Below are 22,215 nucleotides of genomic sequence, written 5' to 3' on the forward strand. Positions count from 1 at the left end.
AAAAGATACTCGTATACCGGTCCCATCTTAGTATGCTATGCTTCTCTCGCACGTGGCAAAATTTCAAGTTTGATTTTCCATTCGTGTGAAACTTTAAGTCGTCGTTCGATAGAATTAAGTTTATGATGTCATGTCAGCTCTAGATGCATTTAAATTGTATGATGGAGACTCTTCCACGAAAGACAGCTCAAACAGTGACTTTGTAGGTTTCAATGCCACCAACACCCGAGAGAAATATTTTGAAATCTAAAATCCTACATCTGATTTTGGTCAAAGTTATGACAAAAAAACTGAATCTTTTCCGAAAGTTGTTACTTCAGATGATGAAATTGTGAGTATAACAAGCTTCCCCTTGATTTTGGAGGAAGCTATTTAGGCAAGGAACTGAGATATATAAAAAATATCGAAGAAGAATTATCCAAAGATGTATTTAAAGATAGCTTATCTTATATTATTTAAATTTTTACATGCACTGCCAGCGGCAAAAAAAAACTGCAACCTGTACAATTTAAAGGTTCCTAAAACGTGATTTTTAATGCGTGGGACAGATATGCGAGTACTCTTCATATGGGACAGACCCGTCTTGAAATTTTATTCAGTTTTTCTGGAACAACCCCAAATTACTTTTGTAATTTCTTAAAGTAACGTAAAAATAGACATTATCCATGGATCAAGAACAGAACCGGAATGAAATAATTCATCGCTAGCAATGTTTAAAGATCTGCTCGAAAACCCTATTAAATGGAAAACACTAAAAGCTTCCCGACCGCACACAAACACCAACTCCAAAGCCGAAGCTGTGGCTCGTGCCCGAAAGCTCACCGGAATCGAAAACAAATTCCACCAACCGAACGCCTGACTGCTCGGGTGTGCTTTCACGTTCCGCTACGCTACGATACGATCACCAATGGAAGCTCATGCGTCAAAACACGCAGCTAAAACCCGAACTTGCTGAGCTGGAACTGGGCGGCGGCAAAAGCAATCGTTCAGCAATCCGCGAATATCAGTCTATCAACGGCCACCAGTCGAATCGAACGTGCTTTGAATCCTCCGTTTCTCCGAGTGCTGTCTGGACGTGACAAGCCCCCGTTCCTCGTGTTTGAGGAATTGGAATTTCAAATTGTTGTGTGACGATTTATCAAAACGCGGTTGACTTGGTTCATGTTGCAGCCAACCGGACAAGTCTTAGAAAGTAAGCTTTGTTTTTCAAGTGGCTGACGAATTTTTTTTTAAATGGGCAGTTGACGTGTTCGAGTGCGCATTATTTTATCAACGCGAAGTGTTGATGACTGAAGTCGTGAGATTTGAATGTATAATAAGTGGTAGTTGCGAGCTGATTTGCATCTACGGCACAGAAACGATAGAACGTTTAAGGGATAGATATCTCGCAAGGTAGAAAAAAATAATAAAACAAAGTGTGTAAATGTTTGAAAAGTGAATCGAAGCGAAAACAATATTTGCATAATCTCTGAAAGGTGAAGAAAACAAAATTGTAAATTAAAGTGCGGTGAAACGGATGCGGCTCCCGTTTTAATGGAAGATACTAGTCGCGCTACCGTGGAAACCAACTACGATACCATACCCGGGAAAGGAAACTAGTAGCCGGAGAAGCGCAATAAAAAATCGAGTTACCTCGGCAACCTGGTTGGCCTTTCTGTTGTGTATTTCTGAACAAATATATGCTCTTGGCAAGTCGGCGAAGTAAATACCATATTAAAACAAAACACAATACGCCCGTTTCAGTTGCATTCCAAGTGCCTACCTCCACTAATCGGTTCAACGCGCAGAGTGGATTGTGAAACAAAAAGATAGAAGAAAAAAATACAACAACAAGCAATCAACGATTCAAAAGGTTTCCAAACCATTTGAATCGCAGGCAAACGGTGAATCAAAAGCGTGCGGCTTTGAAGAAGTACATTTGCATACCGGCCATTCGACGGCGGTACGACAAAATCTCACAAACATAACATACGTCAATCGTACGCGAGTGTCTAGAGAGCTTGGGCGACTTTAAAAACATACTTTTTGTGTGCTACAAGAATTACTACGAGTAAATAACCATATTCCAGTGTGTTGTTTCGAATCGCTAAACTGGTTAACCGGCGGGCCTAGGAAGGCATGACTTCTTCTATATTCCTCACAATGGCAGGCTGGACTAGCGACAAGTTTAGATTGAGCCGACTGGATAACCAAGGTTTGAAACGTGCCCTGCTCAAAATGCTCATTCTGGATAATGGCAACAAAAACGATGTAAGTATAGTGCGCTCCCACACTCGGCGGCGGCGGCGGAGCAATGCAGCGGCCGATTTGAGATAAGGGGTTTTTTCCATGCCAACTGACTATTTATTTTTCCAAAAGCAAACACACTTGGTGCTGCGCTGTGAGCCAAAATTTTATTGCCCACGAATTCGAATTGCCGCACCAACCGTAGGCTCCCATACTTTAAAATGCCGGAAATTGCTGATACTGTATATTTGAGCTCATGAATAGGTTATTTCCATCGGGGAAGCTCTTTCGGTAAAGTAAATTTAGATTATTTGCCACTCCCAATTCGCTATGATATAGCCATTTTTATTACTGTACAAGCCATTGTTTGTGTGTTGACAATGAACGACAGCAGTTTTTTGGAACGGAGATGATATGGACGGTAATCGAAGTTTTTATTTTGAAATTATACAGACCATCACAGGTTGTCGTTCAGCTCAGGATTCCTTCTTTTAGGCGAAAAGCACTCTATACCTAATAATTTCAGCCGAAGTGTAAATAATGTTTAGCTTCTGTTTTGGAAAATTCTTTCCTTATCGATAATTGCTCAAGTGCGTTTTCGGTGTTTGTAAATAGATAGTACCAGTAGTGAGAGCTTGAACATTTGTTAAACACATTCCATAACACTAAATTGTAGGTACACAGCAAAAAAATATGAAATTTACAGGTGACACAAATCCACATATGACACAATTCATAAGAACGTAATCCGTGAAACGACAGAATTTTACAAGAATGATATGAATATACGTCAAACATACCTCGCATTTCAAGCAAGCTGGTAAATTTACATGTTTTAGCACTTAAAAGAATGTCAAAATGTATTAAATATGAGTTATATTTACTGTAAAATTGAGTTATTTTTGACGCTCATATAACACATGGATCAATAAGTCCCGAGACTAAAGCAGAGATGGCGCTCGTAGTAAACCAGTAACCACGTCTTTCTAGAGTACTAACCTTTGCTTGAAACGGGTCAAAATTTTAAGTCGATCCGACCAGAAACAGTTGAGTTATCGAGGTTGGAGTAAAGTCGTTTTGTAGTTTGTTTAAAAAATGGAAAAAACCGAGTTTCGTGTTTTGATAAAACATTGTTTTTCAAGGGGTAAAAACACCGTGCAAGCGAAACAATGGATTGAAAAATGTTATCCGGACTCTTGTCCATCAAAAGCAACGATTTGTCGGTGGTTCGCCGAGTTTAAACGTGGTCGTACCGACACAAATGACGCGGAACGCTCGGGTAGACCTGTGGAAGCCGTTACACCGGGTGCCGCGATTGCTTTCGATGGAACAAAATGCACCCTGCCACAAGTCGATGAAAACAATGGCGAAATTGAACGAATTGGGCTTTGATCTGCTTCCCCACCCCCCATACTCGCCAGATTTAGCCCCCAGTGACTACTGGCTCTTTGCTGATCTTACAAAAATGCTCCAGGGAAAAAGATTTGGCTCAAATGAGGAGGTCATCGCTGAAACTGAAGCTTATTTTGAAGCGAAAGATATTTTTTTTTATAAACATGGTATTGAAAAATTGGAAAAACGTTGGAACCATTGTATCACCCTAAAAGGTGATTATGTTGATGAATAAAAAAAAATTTTGCAAAAAAATGTTGTTTCCATTGTTAGTCTCGGGACTTATTGATCCATGTATTATGTCGGTCTCAGAAGACGTAAATTTACAATAAATTTTCTAGGTGTGTACACGCCAATAAAATTTTAATTTCACACTTGACTTAATCAAATGTCAAATGACGAAAATTTTTATTTGTAATGACTTAATGTTAAGGAGTGTATCGATAAATAGTTAGCAACATTCAAACAGTTATTACTCTGAAATGGCTTCATTGCTTACAGCGTGTTTTGCGGTGACATGTTTGTTTACATGTCAATAACAGCTGCGCAATCGATTGGTTTCGGTACGGTTTATCGTTTCAATGATGAGTCGACTTGATCCGGAAACGCGAAAGAAAATTCTGCCCACTTGGTGCTCAGAAAGTGGTGTCACGTTCAACGAAATTGCAAAACGGGTGAAAGTGCACCACACCAGTGTCAAAAATATTATCGAGAAGTTCGGTAAGACCCTTTCCATGAAGGATTTGCCCCGATCCGGTAGGAAAACGGGTCCCAGTCAGCCCGGCCGGGACTTAAAAGTAGTTGAGTACATCAGGAAAAACCCATCGGCGTCGACGCGGGATTCGGCCAAGCAGTTCAACATCAGCATCGGGATTATTCAACGGATCAAAGTTCGGAACTCCCTGAAAACGTACAAGAAACAGAAGGTGCCGAAAAAGTCCCTGGTACAGCAAGTTCAGGCCAAAACAAGAGCGCGAAAACTGTATATCCGGATTCTACAGAATAAAGACGGATGCATCCTGATCGACGACGAAACCTACGCCAAGGAAGACTCTCGAGCGCTGCCCGGACCACAATATTATACGAAATCGGTGTACCAGAACCTGGACGACGCTGACACTACGGTGGCGATGGAAAAGTTTGGACAGAAGGTGTTGGTCTGGCAAGCAATTTGTACCTGTGGTTTGCGGTCGTCGATTTTCTTCACGAAGGGCACAATTAACGCCAAGGTGTACGAGGAAGAATGTTTGAAGAAGAGAATGCTGCCACTGTACAGAAAGCATAAGGCTCCTCCTCTCTTCTGGCCGGATTTGGCTTCAGCCCACTACGCCAACTCCGTTCTACAGTGGTTGTCAAAAAATAATGTACAATTCGTGGAAAAGGACATCAACCCACCGAACTGCCCGGATCTTCGGCCAATTGTCAAGCGGCACTTTCGGAAGGAAGGTACAGTGTCCTAAAACATGCAGGAGTTCGAAAAAACTGGACAGCTGCCACCAGGAAAGTCACAAAAGTAACTGTGCAGAATTTAATGAAGAATGTCAAGTCCAAAGTGCGAGCGTTTCACAGAAACTAGGATTTTCTTCAATATAATCAGTGAAATGCATAAAAATGTAATTTTTCTACAATATATCGAAAACTGATGTCAAAATATGTTTTTTTTTCGCTTTTTTATTCAATAATCAATGTTGATAACTACTTTTCGATACACTCCTTAGATGAGCTTGAATTTTACTGATTTCGACTGTAACTAGCGTTTGGCTAGCAGGTGCGACTGTGTGAATTTAAATGCTCCTTTCACCAGCCAAGCAGATGCATGCTTCTGTGGCTCAGTCGATTAACAGACGTAATTGCGATCCAATGATTCTCGGTTCAAGTCGCGGTGGTTGCTATCAGTATTTTTTTTTTATTTCAATGAATTTCATGTCACGGAGTTTTAGACACAATATTAAATGTTCTTCCACGTAAATTTGCGTGAGCTACGACGCTCCATTCATGGGCATCTAATAAGATGTAAAATCACAGAATTTTTTTTAAGTGTGTGGTACAAACCCAACGTATTCGAAATTTGTACCTAAAAAGATCAATTCTCAAAACCGTCTCCAGAGCAGATCAATTGATGGTTTTTAGATCTTGACAAAGGTATATTCGCGGTAACATATCGAGGCAGCGGATTCCTGTACAACTTTTGAAGAAACTATAAAAAAAGTATCCCAACTCGTATGCAAACAGCCTGTGCGGAGCCTTTCTGTTTCAACAGACTTCGCCACCGCGAAGCGTACAGAATCGCTAATAACAGAATGATAAATAAATGGTGATTTTTTTACTGGTATCTTTTTGGCAACACTGTTTCTGACAGATCACACGCTAATCGTGTCTTGTGTTATTATCAAATTTGTTCAGTTTGGTCTTTAATTTAATCACGAATCGACTTGCGAACGAACAACGCTTACAAGTTATTAAATTTTACTATAAAAATCTATGCTCGGTTAAAAGTTTAAGAGATCCACTTTTCTATCGAAAAGCGACGATGATCAGCGACGAAGCTTATTTCTGGTTGAATGGATACGTCAACAAGCAAAATTGCCCAAAGGTGACGATGGGTGTAACTGTGAATGGTGAGTGCTACCGTGTGAGATGATTGACGTTTTTTTTTTGCAAAAAAGGGAAGAATTGGGTAAGTCCGAAATGTGATTTTAACAATTCAATTGAGAGCCGCCTTCGTTGAACAGTTTATCTCACCTTTTGGGCCCGTCAATTGACCGCCTAGATCGTGTGATTTAACGCCTTTCGACTGTTTTTTTTTGTGGAGCCATGTTAAGGCTCATGTCTACAAGTATAAACCAACAACTTTTGGCGCCCTGGAAGCCAATATTTATTATTGCCAAAATAAGTCATCTAAATCAGAGCCGCGTCCAACATTTGCATGAAATCATCCTCTAACACCAAATTATATTGATTGTTCTATCGATTCCAATAGAGATTTCAGCAAAATTTTCCATTTTTTTGTTATTTGCAGATAGCAAATCCTATATCTCTTAAAAATCACTCTTCATAACAAACAGACAAAATACATCGACTATTCTAGAGATAGTAATAAGAACAATTATAAACGAAACTGTTATGATGTTATGATTAGACTTCACAAATTCCGATTTGGATGAAACTTAGCACACGTCTTCAGCGCCGTAAACGTTTTGCACGGAAGTCGAGACCAATTTTTGCGATCAATCTTGAAGCACTATTTCATTTGGAAACCCACTCGATTCCAGGAGCAACCCTAAACAATGATTCGATTGTTCAATCTTCTTTGTACCCCGTTTGACCGCCACTGGCATGAATCAATGTAGCCAGATTTTTTTTTTATTTACTGTGAACGTCACTTCATTCAATATGGGTAACGCGTGTGGGAAGCACATGCTCTGAGAAAAGGAGGTCGATATCACGTTTGTAATAATTTGAGCTTCTCGCAGTGTTTTTCCATATGCCTTGCTTTTTTGTTTAAATCGAAGGAAGAGTAATTGAGACTTCAGACTTTAAAGAAACAACTTCAGTTTTTTTTTTCGTTACGAAAAAGAATCCATTTCTGACCTCTAAGCTGATCACCGCTGTTCGCTTTTGACGTTTACGCTTTTGTTTGATGCTGATTGTTTGAAGAAACTAACCTGGGTTCGTTTCAAGGTTCTCGAACGAAAATGACATGGAACCTAACCTAGTTTCGACCTCAACTGTTATCAAATCCTTTCATTTGGAAACAGCTGCGCTCGAAACTGGGTGAGATTCAGACTCAAACGAAAACTCCATTAGTCCACGATCCTTCATTCTGCATCGAGTGATCCTTGACTCGTGAGACCGCTTTGCCATTCTAATCTGACCACGTCAATGACGAAGACCATTGTAAAAAATACCTCTCCTGTGCGAATGTTTACTATCGCGTGAGCAAAACCGCAGCACAATTTTCGTGTCAATGTGCTGGACGATGTGATGGATTAATGGTCAATCTGACGAATCTTTTTATGGATGTTGTACAATTTCAACAGAACACATTATAATGCAACTCATCTCGCACCTCAAAGCTTCAGCCGATGCTCAACGTTGGTGCCTGTAAGTGACGCCTTGTTTACAAATCCATTGCGCTGATTGCTGATGTTCCACAACAGCCCCAGACAGCGACGCCATGTGTTTGGGTTTTGGCGCTGTGACGGAATCAAAACAGATTCCGTAGAAAACTGGTTCATCGGAGCAGTGCTAAGTAAAGGATGTTGAAGTTTTAAGCTAAACGTGGAGGACTTTTCCCGTAAGAATCTATTTGATTTATTGCCTCAGCTGTCCAGCTGTACGTTTCCTCCTATCAAGGGTACAAGCAAGTGCATACACACACAGGCACTGACGTCAATAGGAAGATGCTTCCCGATACCGAACTGGAACGCACTGGTCAGCCGCTAGTAGTCGTACGTAGTCATTAGAGCTGGTGTCACGGTTGGTTTCGAAAACCGGTCTACGAGCTCAGGTGAGAATGGTTGTAAAGTTTGGAATAGCTTCGAGGAAATTGAAATTCTCGGCAGAATTGACGTTGTCCATCTGTATGTGGAAGTTTTATTCCCAATTAATCTTTGTCTTCGAGCCACTTTCAATCATACGTAGAATTTCGTAAGCAAAAACTAGTTTGCACTGGAGTAGTCCAATAACTTGTCGTCACTCTTTCGCCAATATTGAAATTGTGAACGTCAGCCGTGCTGTTAATTTAATTTGCATGTATCACGCTAATTTTATCGTAAATCCATTAGATTCCCAATAAAAGCTGAACATTTTGAATTCGTCAGTTTTGTGTTATTGGAAAGTAGAGGTGGAAATTTTGCCTTGAAGCAATGAAACAAATATACTAGCTTTTAGATTCTAATTTTAACTAAAGATTGTTCAGGATGGTTTAAGTTTAAATTCCAGTACTATTGTGTAATTTATTAGAGCAACTTCAGCAGCTGGAAGTTTCATATGGGAGAACGATAACAGAACTGAAATTGTATGAGTAAGAGCAAATTCAGCAGTTAAAAGTTCTATATGGAAGATCTATAATAGAACAGAAACTGGAACAAACGTGTCCCCAGCAAGCCGTTCTAGTTTTGTTTATTCGACCAGTTCTTCTGTCAAATTTAAAACTGGTCTACGATGCCGTTCTATTTTTTTGTGTATTTCACGCCTTTTTGTGAACGGTCAATAAGCCATCCATCAACATTCACTTTGAAGAGTAATTTCGAATGACTCGGCACTCGCTGAGAGTAAGTCATAATAGTAAACGACAGAGAAAAGTTTTCTCTTTCGTCTGGTGTTAAATTTAATACTCTATCTTTCATAGCTCGCTTGCAATTTCTTTCGAAAATGGAAGTTGACAGGTGGCTTATTGGCCGTTCTCAAAAAAAAAACGCGTGATATGAAACACGAGTAAAACACTACTGGGGCTACCAGTTTTTCTTGTTATAAAATCCAGATTTAAATTTTGTAACTGGCATAAATTATGCATCTAGAACTAGAACACTCCTGAACATGCCCTAAGTTCAGCAGCTGGAAGTTTCATATGGGAGATCTATAATAGAACTGAAACATGAACAACATCCCCAGCAAGCCGTTTCAATTTTGTTCTAAATTAAAACTGACATACGGTACCGTTCTTTTTTTGAATATTAAGGGCATGTTCTGGAGTGTTCCAGTTTTAGAGAGGGTAAGGGCTCCCTATTTCATCTGAGCTCCTATTTCCATCTCATCCCTTCACCTCATTGCTTTGAATATGAATAATATCTTACAACGTACCTGAGCCGAACTGTGAAGTGTTTAAAAATGAATATTGAAGCTATTGTCACACTTTCTCATTGAAAGAAATGGTTTTAAATTCCTCAGTGATCGTATTTTTTCATATAAAATGAATTCACTTTTCAATTTGGGACACATTTTCGTCTCAAGATTTACAGTTCGACATGTTTCTGATTATCTACTAATCGATTCGTCTCAAAACATGATCACTATTTCCCACAATTACACTACCATTGAATGCCGGATGACTTCATAATTAGTAATGTTCACTTGCCACTTGTTTAGTTAACGATTAAAAACTTCAAAAATTACCCGATAAACAATAAAAGTCTTCAACAATATAAGATGAAAGTTTTTCATTTAGTTCACTTGATTGCGCTTTGTTTTCATCTCATTTGATTTCACAAAGTTCCCAAGTTATCTCCTAATGTTAAAAAACAAAAATTATTTTTTTTCTTCAAATTATCATCAAACAGTATGTTTTTGGTATCCGTGACATTAGTTTAAATATATTATTGATATTAATAATTCTATAAAACTGTTTCGGCTTCGAATATTACCAGAGAGAGCGTGTTAAATACTATTGGAATAACCATTGTGGCAAATCTAGCAGCACTGGTTTCATTCCGCTATACATCAACATAACGCTGTGAAGTGTGTGTGTGTTTCATCGGCTGTGCACAGAGATGCCACATATTTTCATAGAAAATATGTATTACTTTGCATAGAAATTCTATATCTGCTCTATCTGTTTTCACTAATAAAATGGTGTTAAATCTGTTTTCACTAATAAAATCTGTTAACATCATTTTATTAGTGAAAACAGATAGACCCGATATAGACTTTCTATGCAACGTAATACATATTCTATGAAAATATTTGGCTTCAAATAGTTCAAATTGGTTCCAAATTTTAATATAAATGTTTGTCAGTGTTCATAATCAATTATCTACATAAAAGATTTCCACTTTAACATGTGATTTGTCCGTTGATTAATAAACTTTAAAAGAATCACTGCAATCAAATACTAATAGACACTCTGAGAGAAAAGTGTAATTTTTTACTTCTCACTTTTTATGCACCTTTACAAATATGTATTAATTTTAGGAAATCTGTATAAAATCTGTACATTGATTTAAATCAGTACGCGAACGCAAAAATCTATACAATACAGATAAATCTGTATAAATGGCATCTCTGACTCTGCATTTCGTTTTAAGAAGGGCTAATGCCTAAATAGTAACAATTCCGTTCTTGGTTTTATTTAAAGTTCACCAAATTAACTTTGCAATAAAATTTTAAATTTAAAGTGAAAGGTAACGGTAACGACTGAAATTTTTTTAACGTCGAAATGATTTTAAACTGGTTCTAAAAATATCGTGTATTGTCCCATAGTTGGCATAAGATGAGTTATTTTGTGGAAATTATGAATGTTAAAACCTGTTATAAGGGTTAGATTCTTGCGGTACACGAGTTACGATGCGTTTCTTTTAAGAAAGCTATTTGTGTTACGAAGTGTTATATACATCTCTCTTAAGTAGGTTAAAGGCGTTACGAAGCGTTATTTGCGTTATTTTTTGTAAGTTATGGACGTTACATGCGTTACTTGATGGTAAAATACAGGAGTTACGGAGCGTTACGAAACGTTACTCTATTGAAAGTTATAGACGTTACGAAACGTTACTTTTGTGTAAGTTATAGGCGTTTCGAAGCAATACATTCGTTACTTGTTAGTTTTTGGGGTTACGAAGCGTTACCTTTTCTAAGTTACATGCGTTACGAAGTATTACTTTTTGTTAGTTACAGGCGTTACAAAATGTAACACGTGTTACTTTGTATAAATTTTTAGCGGTACGAAGCGTTACATGCGTTAGTTTTATGAGTTGTTGGTGTTACGTGCGTTACTCTTTTGAGAATTACAGGCATTATGAAGTGTTAGAGGAAAGAGAAAATGCGTGAGCATGGCTTAGTTAAGATATCCCGCCGCTGAATCCCGCATGTACTTTTTTAGGGCTAGAAAGACGAACGCAAGCGCACTTCGAGTACATGTTTGGCTGAATCCATTATTATACGCCAGAGAACAGAATGATTACCCGACAATAGACTGAAGTCAGTACGATTGTTTCGAAGAGGCAAGAGTGCCAAGAATGGCTTCTAAATGAGACGAAAAGATCACAATGTCGGTTCTCTGGGATCGGCATAGTATACTTTTGGAGGACTACCTCAAAGCAGAAAAACAAACAGTTTTAGCGTACATATATGAAGCGATTGAAAACCGAAATCGCTGTGAAATGGCCTTACATGAAGCACATGAGCATTGCTGCATGGTTGTAATCAACGGTTTTGGTTTCAATTACTTGGGCATCACCTTTGTTCACCTGACTTGGCTTCCTCGTACTATTTTGTGCTCAAACGTTAATTTATCTTTGCGAAATTTATGTGAGTTTCGTTTTGGAATTGCAGACCACTACTTCCGGAATCTGAATCCGAAAGCAGTATAGCCAAAGTCTACTAATATTAATGAACCTATAAATTTAGAACTACACTATGCAGTGGGTTGTCGTCACTTAAAGTAGGAATGTAAGTGATCTCAGAATATAACACAAGTCTTGTGGATTGTTGTGCTATATAAATATAAATCAGCTTTTAGACATGTGGTACATAAATAACATGGCAGTAAATGTAATGAAATGTGATACAACAACCTTCGCCCGGGCACAATAACAAATTTTATTTGAATACTCCATGACAGTTCCAGAGAAAAAGTTTAAACTGTCTGTTAAAAGCACCGGTAAAAGGCACACCGAGAATTAGGTACATAAGTAATCTTCAGAAACATTATTTTTTTATCTGATCTCCCAAAACGAAATCCTGGATACGGCCCTGATTACAACAATTGATTTTACACGTTTTTGTAACAAATGAGAATTTTATTCATTGTACTGCTTGTAAAACCAAAAACCTGAAAAGTTTAAGTTCTACATCGGTTTTTTTTTTCAACTGACTGTATAATAAGTTCATTTGACCAGTTTCATCCATATTACTGCTATGAAACATATCAAACAAGAAACATCATACAAACGAAGTGCACTTTTCCAATCGAACAAACGAAGCGAGAAGAGTAACGAAATACCATACAAAAACAATGTTTGCTACTTGAGCTGCAGAAGACGACTATAACGGAAATTCAATGAACATAGTTTGACATAAACATTCTTTTCCTCAACACCACATTTGAATTTTATCGATTTAACCGCCCAGAGGTTAAATGCGTTAAAACTAAACCTTTGTTTACTCGAAGCAAAACGCATTCTGCCAAGCGTATCAATTCAACGCAACGAAAATCACGGACTGCTATGATGCGCTACGATAGCACAGATTACCTGTTCCAACACTAACACAGCTTCACAAAAGCCCCCGGAAGTCCTTCTAAACAGACTGAGAACTCTAGGTTTACCCGTTAGTTTACGATCTGTAAAGCATTTCTGGTACACGACACCAGACCGGTAAACGTTGAAGCTTACAGCGGCAAATGGAACAAAAAATGCGGTAATGGTTGTAATCATCGTCGTCGTCATCATCACATCGTCGTCTCTCTTTTTTCTAAATTTATTATCTATCGAAGTGAAATCGCCATGCCGACGCTAAGCCAACTGACGATTGAACCCCGTCGCTATTTTCAATTGCTAATGTCGCAGTCCTCAGGCCGTTGGACGAACGACAAATCCGCTTCACACATCCTGTATCGTCATGCTGTTCGAAGCGATATGTTATTTACCGCGCAGGCACTTTCCTTGAAGACAGTTTTTGTTTAACTCCGATAAATTTCTGCAAATCTGCTGGAATGTGTATTACCATCGACGTAACACATACTACGATGACGTGACCGTAACATTACAGCGGGTGCATTAGTCGTGCCGACCTTACTGTGACATTCGTGCGACATACTGTCGGACGGGGAGGACGCTCACCTTTTACCGAAGCCCTTGCAGCAAAATAGCAAAAACATTGAGCGGCTTGCCGTTCCACCGTTCGATACTCGACCCCGTGCCTGATGCCCGTGTCAGGCGGCTTTCAGGCGAGCAAATTTCACGCCACGAGAAAGTCTCAGACTTTCTGGCTCATACCGGACCGAGTGCGTCATCGTGTAGCCTCGCCGCAGATCCGCCACTTAGCGTGTTGTTGCGATAAATGAATCGACTGGCGATCACTCGAATTGATTGAACAACATTTAATAGGTATTATGGGTGGCGACCAAAATAGCACACTGCTGTTTGCGGAATGGTCAAGCAATTTCGAGGAAGGGATGCGAAATTGCGATTTCCTCAATTGAATTGTTCCGGTACCAGGAATCTGTCGGCGATTGACCACCTACGATTGGATTCCACAGGCGCCTAACGACGGAACATCGGATGTGTTTCAAATTGATGATTCATACAGCTGGCTGAATGGATTAGCGTTCGTAATTAACCTCCTCCATCATTGATTGAATATTTCAGCCCGATGGTGAATCAGTCACATGTTCTCTCGAAGGTAGAAAATACCAAACTTCGGTAAAACTACTCTAACGCTTCGCTCAAAACTCCAACAAGAATGGATTTCCTTTGCCTCGGACAGCAAAGCAATGAATGGTCACCGCGTGGTTTTTCCCCGCATCGGCGACGTTGGCAGAGGAGATCAGAGAAAAAAAGCTCGTATACAACGGAAACTGTTATACACACAACACACAACCTACGTCGTGCCGACTGAATTTAAGGAATTTCCAGGCGTCATGTGCGTGCCTTCGGAACAACAGTGTGACACTCTCAATCCCAACTTCTGTGCCATGTGGTCCCATTGAGTAACTGTTCCTGTTTTGAGATGTCAACACAATAGACTCGATTGTGTTCGAAGGTTTGGTTGTGTGTATTGCTGGCAACTTGTTGCTGGCCTTTTCATCCGTGATGAAAATGTCAAATGATAAAACCACGAAATGAATTATCTTCTTTTCTTGATGAGATTATAAATAAGACCTGTCACCTTGAAAGTAGAATAAAGGCTAACCTAAAAACAAAAGAAAAAGTGTAACACACTCACGCTATCGCTCAGTAACATAAAAACTTACACACGCTTGCTTAGTTCGAGGCGGAACACAAGGAACTAAGGGGACATCTTTCTCTTCGATATGCTCAATACTGTGTTTGTAGCTGCAGACTACAACTGTAAGACCCGAAGAGAAAAGAATCCCAACAAGCAGTATTATTACGGACACCACATCATTCTTACTTTCTAGAACGGATCGTATGATTCAATGAAAACAATTGGAAAGTTACTGGACTCAGTGCTCCTTAGCAACTGTTATCTCCTACCACTCGGGACACAGCTATCTGTAAACACGAGCATTCTTCCCAGTCACGTCAAACCGTCTGCAAGTACAAAGTAAGAGCTTGGGACACACATTTCGAGACGGTGTAGTACTTAATCAAAGCTTGAGAAACCGCGAATAAAGTGACCAAACAGTGCTTATCTAATCATTTCACGAAATTTAGAATAAAAAATAAGAAACAAAAAAACATGAGTGTGGCGTCGCGATTTCTAACCAAAACCATGAGCTTGTCGTCGTGTTTAAAGATGGTGAGTTTACCAATCCCTAGTACAAAAGCGCCGAACGAGTTTGGCGTCTATCGCAGCAGCCTACTTTGCTATGCTGCACGACTAGCAACAAAGACTTAAGAGTGAACCTTCCTACCTGACCTGACAGTTTGCTTGCTCGGTGTATTGGAGCACATTTCCTTATTGGTGCTGCGGGATTTCATTCCGCGACCGTTTGTTGGCACAGGAAGAACAACGCGCTTGGTTTATGTCGGATTTTTCATGTTGTCTTGCCTTTTTTTTCTCTCTCCCATTGCAGAACATCGAAGGCGATAGAACGGCGGCCGAGTTTCTATCAGTGGATCAGGGAGCACCCAACGGCAATAGCAAATCGTTGCTCAGCTTTTTCGCAATTGTAAGTACCTCGTTTGCCTTTGCATTGATCGGGCCTACCTACCTACATCATGTTATTAACAAGACAGTCGGATAACAGTCAAATCATGATTAATTATCTTTCGGCGATGGCAACGTTTTATTTTTTTTTATTCTTTCGGGGCTTCAACGGTTGAACTGGATTTTGGGCAGGTTTAGCATAGCGATGAACTCATTACGATTCAAAGTGTAGGAAATTGGGCTCCGCAACATTTCCGTCAGCAGTAATTATTGTCTGTTAACACTCGTATTTGGCGGTTTGCGGTTGGAGGTCAAAGACTTTTAATTCGTTTTCTTTTTTTGCATATGGTGGTCGTAACTAGCATAATATGGGGGTATCTTAATAGATACTAAACGCTCGAAAGATGTTTTAAGCTGCCAAGATAGGAAGAGTCGTTCACAATTCCACCGATACGTCAATGTCTGTCAAAATTAGTTCAATACTTATGAGTGTATTCCAGAGATGCCAGATTTTTTCATAGGAAATCTGTATTACTCTGTACAAAAAATCTGTATTCTCTAATAAGATTAAATATCAACAATAAAATGATGTTCAAAGATGTTAGTCCAACACATTATGGCTGTAGAATTGTAGATTCGGTGAGCAATAATTATTTCCATCTGTCTGTTGGAACAGAAAGGTAAAATTCCACAAAAGGAATGTAATGCCAAGACTTTACTTCTTGTCACTGCATTCAAATACTAATAGTTTGCTCATACGAAAAAGTTTTTTTTTTGCTTCATATGAAATCCGTATTAAATTTAAAAAATCTGTTCCAAATCTGTATTCTGTATGCGTATTTAAAAATCTGTATAATACAGATAAATCTGTATAAATGTTTTAGCTCTCTCTTGAAGTTGATTAATGATTGGCATATTGCGCAAAACTGAAATGTAGAGGCGCTGCTTGTTTAGAAATGATTCTTTCAGCAAGAGCTGTCAAATCGGTAGGAAATTTTCTAATTACTCCACCTTTTCAACGATTTCTTATGCAAACGGGCAAATTCATTTGAAAAATCATAGCAGAGGTTGAAGAAAAAGTTTTTACTCTGAGGTGGTAATGTTGATCTTAGTTCATTGTGCGAAATCTACCGTTTATTCATAATAGAGCATTAAACTTGGTTGGCTATCATTTTTCAAATGTCTGGAAATAACAAATATAGTATCCAAAATAAATAGTACTCGATCGCTATACATTCTAGTACTCGAGAAATCAACATCACACTGGTTTCTGTTTAAAAAAATGTTGATCCGAAAAAAAACCTAACCTTACCCAATTTCACACATTTCTGAAGATTTTCCATGTTTAATCGTAGTTTACACTAAAAAAAGAAGTAGTAATCACTTTGAAATCGATTTTCTTCTACTCCGAGTGTACTTTTGTAGCTGATATCTATTTGTATTATTGAATAAACAATAAAAATGTTGCAAATCACTACTGCCGATATGAAAATTTTCGACAGAATCCTCCTTTTCTTGGTTCTATTTTTCATTGGCAGGTGTCGCTACCGGTAAATCAGCTTTGCGATAATGTGCCAATAGGCAACCCCTAGGACAGGACCTGACAATTGTTAATCCACTTCGAGAGCCAGTTTCGGACCAGCTCGTTATTGGTTGAAATTGACGAAAGCAAGTACAATTAGCCGACATTAATATTACTGCAGGGAGGTAGAAAAAGTGTTGCCAGTATCATCGGTAACAATGTTGTTTGATATTGCATATTTTGTTTTTCGGATCATCTTTTTAAAATTATTCATTTCAATAAGATTTAATTTCAAGTCCTGTCACTGTGGAAAGTAGTCGAGTATATTTAACAATCACTGGATGATACAAAGAGAAAACCTGAAATCACAAAGTGTGATATGGACGAGAATATTGATTATGTTGGTTGTACTTGAGAGTAGCACCAAATCTTGGGACACTTCTGTTTGTTAGTATTTTTCTCAAATTGAATATGTCAGATACTTTAGTTAATAGAGCTGCAAAAATTAATAACCCAGATATAAGTGTTATAGAAAAAAATTATTAAATTGTTTCAACTAAACGATTACTTTAAAACAAGCATCTGATCAAAATGAATTCAGAGCTATATTTTTGACTGATATAACATTTGTCCAAGTGTTCTCAAATGATGAATAATCGCATGTTATGAGGGGAGAAGCTTTTCAGTATGAATAATTATCTCTACTGGCAACAGTGATCGCGAGGAATATATTATTTATAACAGGGAGCAACCAGAATAAGAAGATAAATATTTTTCTGGGAAAAAAGCAAGTTGTCTGGTATTGTCCTAGAGCATCCTTACAGAGTTTAGGGTCGAAACGGCTGAAGAAAATGTGTATGATTTTTACTGTTTCGATATAAATCAGTTATGAATTGTACTGTTCAAGAAAAATGTCTATTTGATTCAAAATTGTGGTTGAATTGCTGTACTTTTGAATTGAAATGGATCGATTTGATACTAAGTTGCGTATGAAGGCGGGAAGGGGGTTTGTCGAAAGGAGCATTAGCCCCGGACGCAATATTTTTGGGGACGTCATTTCCTTTATTTTGCATCGTCGCACTAAATGATTAAACACACTTTACCCTATAGTTCTGGAACCGGAAGTCGGACCCGGATGAAATTTCCGCAACAGCAACTTATGAGACTATAGAATTGAGAATAAATTTGAGCCTAAGTTTATGAAAATCGATCAAATCATCTCTGATAAAATTGAGTAAGTCTCGTTTTAAACTTTTTGAACTTATTTCCGGTACTTCTGGAACCGGGAACTTGGAACCAGTATAGCTGAAGTAAGTTCATTTAGTAGCTAATTAATATAACCGACAAATTGAATCAGTTTTAAGCCAAATCTAGAATAATTTTACCTTTTTTGGCATCGTCGCTCTAAATAACGGTGTGGACTTCAATAGCAACCTATGAGACTACGCGATTTTTTATTTTATGAGTGACATTATTTGACACATACTCACACAGATTCACGCACATACACATACATTGCTCAGCTCGATGAACTGTGTCGAATTATATAGAACACTTAGTCCTCTGGGCCAATTTTCACTAGTCAATTTTTCAAGTGACAGCATAAACTTTTTATATGAGAAAGGCAACAAGTGTACTTTTATAAAAAAGCATCGTTATCATGATTTTTTTGGCACTAACAAGTACCTACTTGTATTGACCATTTTTATCACCTGAAAAATATAAATTTAAATGGCAATGCTGCACACAGTCACGTACCCAGAGGGGGGGTGAGAGGCCCTTGCCCTTCCCGAAATCAAAAACAGATATACAATTATTTAGAAGATCTCAAAAATGTGTTACAGAAATAACAAGACAGTAAACATAAAGAAATGTAATACAGTAACAGTTCTAGTGGAGAAGTTTAAAGTGTCTGGCACACCGAAAATTAGGTACATAAGCAATCTTCAGTAACATTATTTTTTTATTTCTTTGGGACCCTCCTGTAACGAATTCCTGGGTACGGGCCTGCCTGCACGCTATACGAAATCGAACAAAGCTCGCTGCGAACGGAGCAAAGCCGCACGTACCGGCGCGTACCAGTTATACATCGTCATTTGGAATGACGATTTGAAAGAAAGGCAACAAGTGTACTTTTATGGAAGAGCATCGTTATCATGATTTTGCGATAACACTAACAAGTAGGTACAAACTGAATGAAAAATTTACAAATTTACATTTTTTTAACCTGAAAAATATAAATTTTAATGTGGCAACCCTGCACACTATACGAAATTGAACATAGCACGCTGCGAACAGAGGAAAGCCGCACCTAACAGTTCGGCTGAAAAGTTCGTATCGTTCAATAGAAACACATATTTTTTTTTGCCAAAATTCGTTTTTATTATTCAACATAATTACCATCAGAGGCGATACAGCGCTTATAGCGATCTTCCAACTTTTCGATACCATTTTTGTAGTACGATTTGTCTTTTGCCTCAAAATAGGCCTCAGTTTCAGCGATTACCTCTTCATTGCTTCTAAATTTTTCACCAGCGAGCATTCTTTCGAGGTCTGAGAACAGGAAAAAGTCACTGGGGGCCAAATCTGGAGAATACGGTGGATGAGGGAGCAATTCGAAGCCCAATTCGTTCAATTTCAGCATGGTTTTCATCGACTTGTGACACGGTGCATTGTCTTGATGAAACAAAACTTTTTTCTTCTTCAAATGAGGCCGTTTTTTTGAAATTTCGTCCTTCAAACGCTCTAATAACGCTATATAATAGTCACTGTTGATGGTTTTTCCCTTTTCAAGGTCGATGAAAATTATACCATGCGAATCCCAAAATACAGACGCCATAACCTTACCGGCCGATTTTTGAGTCTTTCCACGTTTTGGGTTCAATTCATCGCGTGCAGTCCACTCAGCTGACTGTCGCTTGGACTCCGGAGTGAAGTGATAGAGCCATGTTTCGTCCATTGATATATATCGACGAAAAAAATCGGTTTTATTTCGATATAACAGCTCCAAACACTGCTCAGAATCATCAATTCGTTGTTGTTTTTGATCGATTGTGAGCTCACGCGGCACCCATTTTGCACAAAGCTTTCTCATATCCAAATATTCGTGAATAATATGTCCAACACGTTCCTTTGAACACGATCTTTAGGGTGTCAGCTATCTCGATCAACTTCACTTTACGGTCATTGAAAATCATTTTGTGGATTTTTTTCACGTTTTCATCGGTAACAGCCTCTTTTGGACGTCCACTGCGTTCATCGTCTTCGGTGCTCATATGACCAGTACGAAATTTTGCAAACCACTTACGAATTGTTGCTTCGCCCGGTGCAGAGTCTGGATAATACTCATGAAGCCATTTTTTGATATCGGCGGCACTTTTTTTTATCAAAAAGTAGTGTTTCATCAACACACGAAATTCCTTTTTTTCCATTTTTTTTCACAATAACAAAAGTAGCTCCACTAAAAATGCAATATCTCACAAACTAATAATCAGACAGCTGTCAAATTTATACACGTATCTTTTGAAGGTTGGTACTAACTGAACATGGTATGGATTTAATTCTAGTGGCGCCCTCTCATAGAAACGATACGAACTTTTCAGCCGATCGAAGCGTACCAGTTTTGCATCGTCATTTCGAATGACGATTTGAATGTTTTGACACTCATCGCCCTATAATTTCGGAATCGAATTCGGATCAGGATAAAATTGCACAATATCTTTGAAGACAGTGAGAGCTTCAATTTGAATCATGATTCGTGAAAATCGGCTTAACCGTTGCTGAGAAATCGAAGTGAGTTCCGATTTTGGACATTTTCTTCACTATTGTCGGTGCTTTTCGGAAGTGGAAACCGGGCTATATATTCACTAACTAACAAGATCTGCCAACTGGATGAATTTGGCAGTAAGTTTTATAAAAATGTGCTTCTTGTTTCGCCTGTGGAAAAATACTCAAGAAATTGAATTTTTCACAAATCACACTGTAATACCGGAACCGGAAGTCGAATTTGGATCAACTTTTCGGAGTCTTTTTGAAAAATTTTAAGTTCTTTTGTGTGTTTCTTGGTTTTTGAAAATCAATTAGGAAATTTCCGAGAAACTTGAGTGCGCATTTTTACATAAATTTATACATATCTCCTTGTAATTTCGGAACCGGAAGTCAGATCCAAATGAAATTTAGGAAAATTGTATGGAGCTATAAGACCTTTCATTTGAATCTAAGTTTGTGGATATCGATTCAGCCATCTCTGAGAAACGTGCAATTTTTCCCTTATTTTGGTGCTCTGTAATTTCAGGACCAGAAGTCGGTTCGGAATGAAATTTAAAAGCAGTCTATGGGATCATAAGACCTTTCATTTGAATCTGAGTTTGTGAAAATCGGTTCAGTCATCTCTGAAAAAATTATGTAACATTATTTGTCAAATGTCATACATATATGTCATACATATATACACACACAGACATTTTATGCTCTCGACGAACTGAGTCAAATCGTATATGACACTCGGCCTTCCGGGCCTAGTTTGTAAAGACGATTTTCACAGCGATTGCATAGCCTTTCTATACACATAGCATAGCCTTCTTCTATAGCAAAAACAGTTTTTTCAAACCGAGATATTTTAGATTAAAAAATATGTTTGAATTAAACTAGAATATAAATCATACTTAAGCTCGAAATTTATTCAAACACTAACACGGAAAGAGTTTTGTGATAGATCTAGATCTAGATACTAATTCAATTTGCTATTGACCTTTCCTTCAACTCTAAATCTCTAACCTCTAAGTTTCCTAACTCATAATAGAAAAAATCTTGAACCATAAAAATAAATCAAAGCAATTCTAACCTTCAGTGTAGCTAATTTTAATATATGGCTCAAAAAGGTTACTCTCGAATTGCTATTACCCAACCTAACCAGCAAGACAAAACAGTAATCAACTGATTTCTGACCCAAACTAATATTATAACTGTAAATCGATTCCCCTTGACATTGACAGATAGTGACAATAGTGGATTCTAATCAAGTTCTGATAATCGTCAACAAACGTACATCGTCATAAATCAAAAACAATCGATCCGAAGTCACACGGCTCAGGTTGAGAAACACCCCTCAAGTGGCCGACATACCAAGGCCTGAGTCTGAGACATTAAAATGCATGTGCTGGCATTTTGCAATTTATTATTTTGCAGAAGTAACAAAACAGAACAGAAAACGCACGGCTAACCTGATCGGCGAGCGGACTGTGTACTCTACAAACGTCATTCTGAGTGCGTCCGCTGTATTCATCATGCCGCACTGCTGTTGTATT

At 38.3% G+C, this 22,215-nt stretch overlaps 1 protein-coding gene across 3 annotated transcripts in view; it reads left to right on the plus strand.

Annotated features, from left to right (window-relative positions):
• The first annotated feature begins 1,018 nt into the window (after positions 1 to 1,018).
• Positions 1,019 to 22,215, plus strand: part of LOC131430583 (inositol-trisphosphate 3-kinase A) — a 47,967-nt gene continuing 26,770 nt past the window's right edge. Inside the window, exons 1-2 of one of the 3 annotated variants that reach the window (XM_058595663.1) lie at positions 1,019 to 2,250; positions 15,314 to 15,409. In XM_058595663.1, the coding sequence (XP_058451646.1) occupies positions 2,119 to 2,250; positions 15,314 to 15,409 (228 nt within the window). In that variant the 5' untranslated portion in view covers positions 1,019 to 2,118. Of the gene's footprint in view, positions 2,251 to 13,947; positions 15,037 to 15,313; positions 15,410 to 22,215 lie in introns of those variants that run through there. The other 2 variants (XM_058595664.1, XM_058595665.1) reach the window with 2 other exon arrangements.

This window comes from Malaya genurostris, chromosome 2 (assembly GCF_030247185.1).
Source record: "Malaya genurostris strain Urasoe2022 chromosome 2, Malgen_1.1, whole genome shotgun sequence".
Lineage (NCBI taxonomy): Eukaryota > Metazoa > Arthropoda > Insecta > Diptera > Culicidae > Malaya > Malaya genurostris.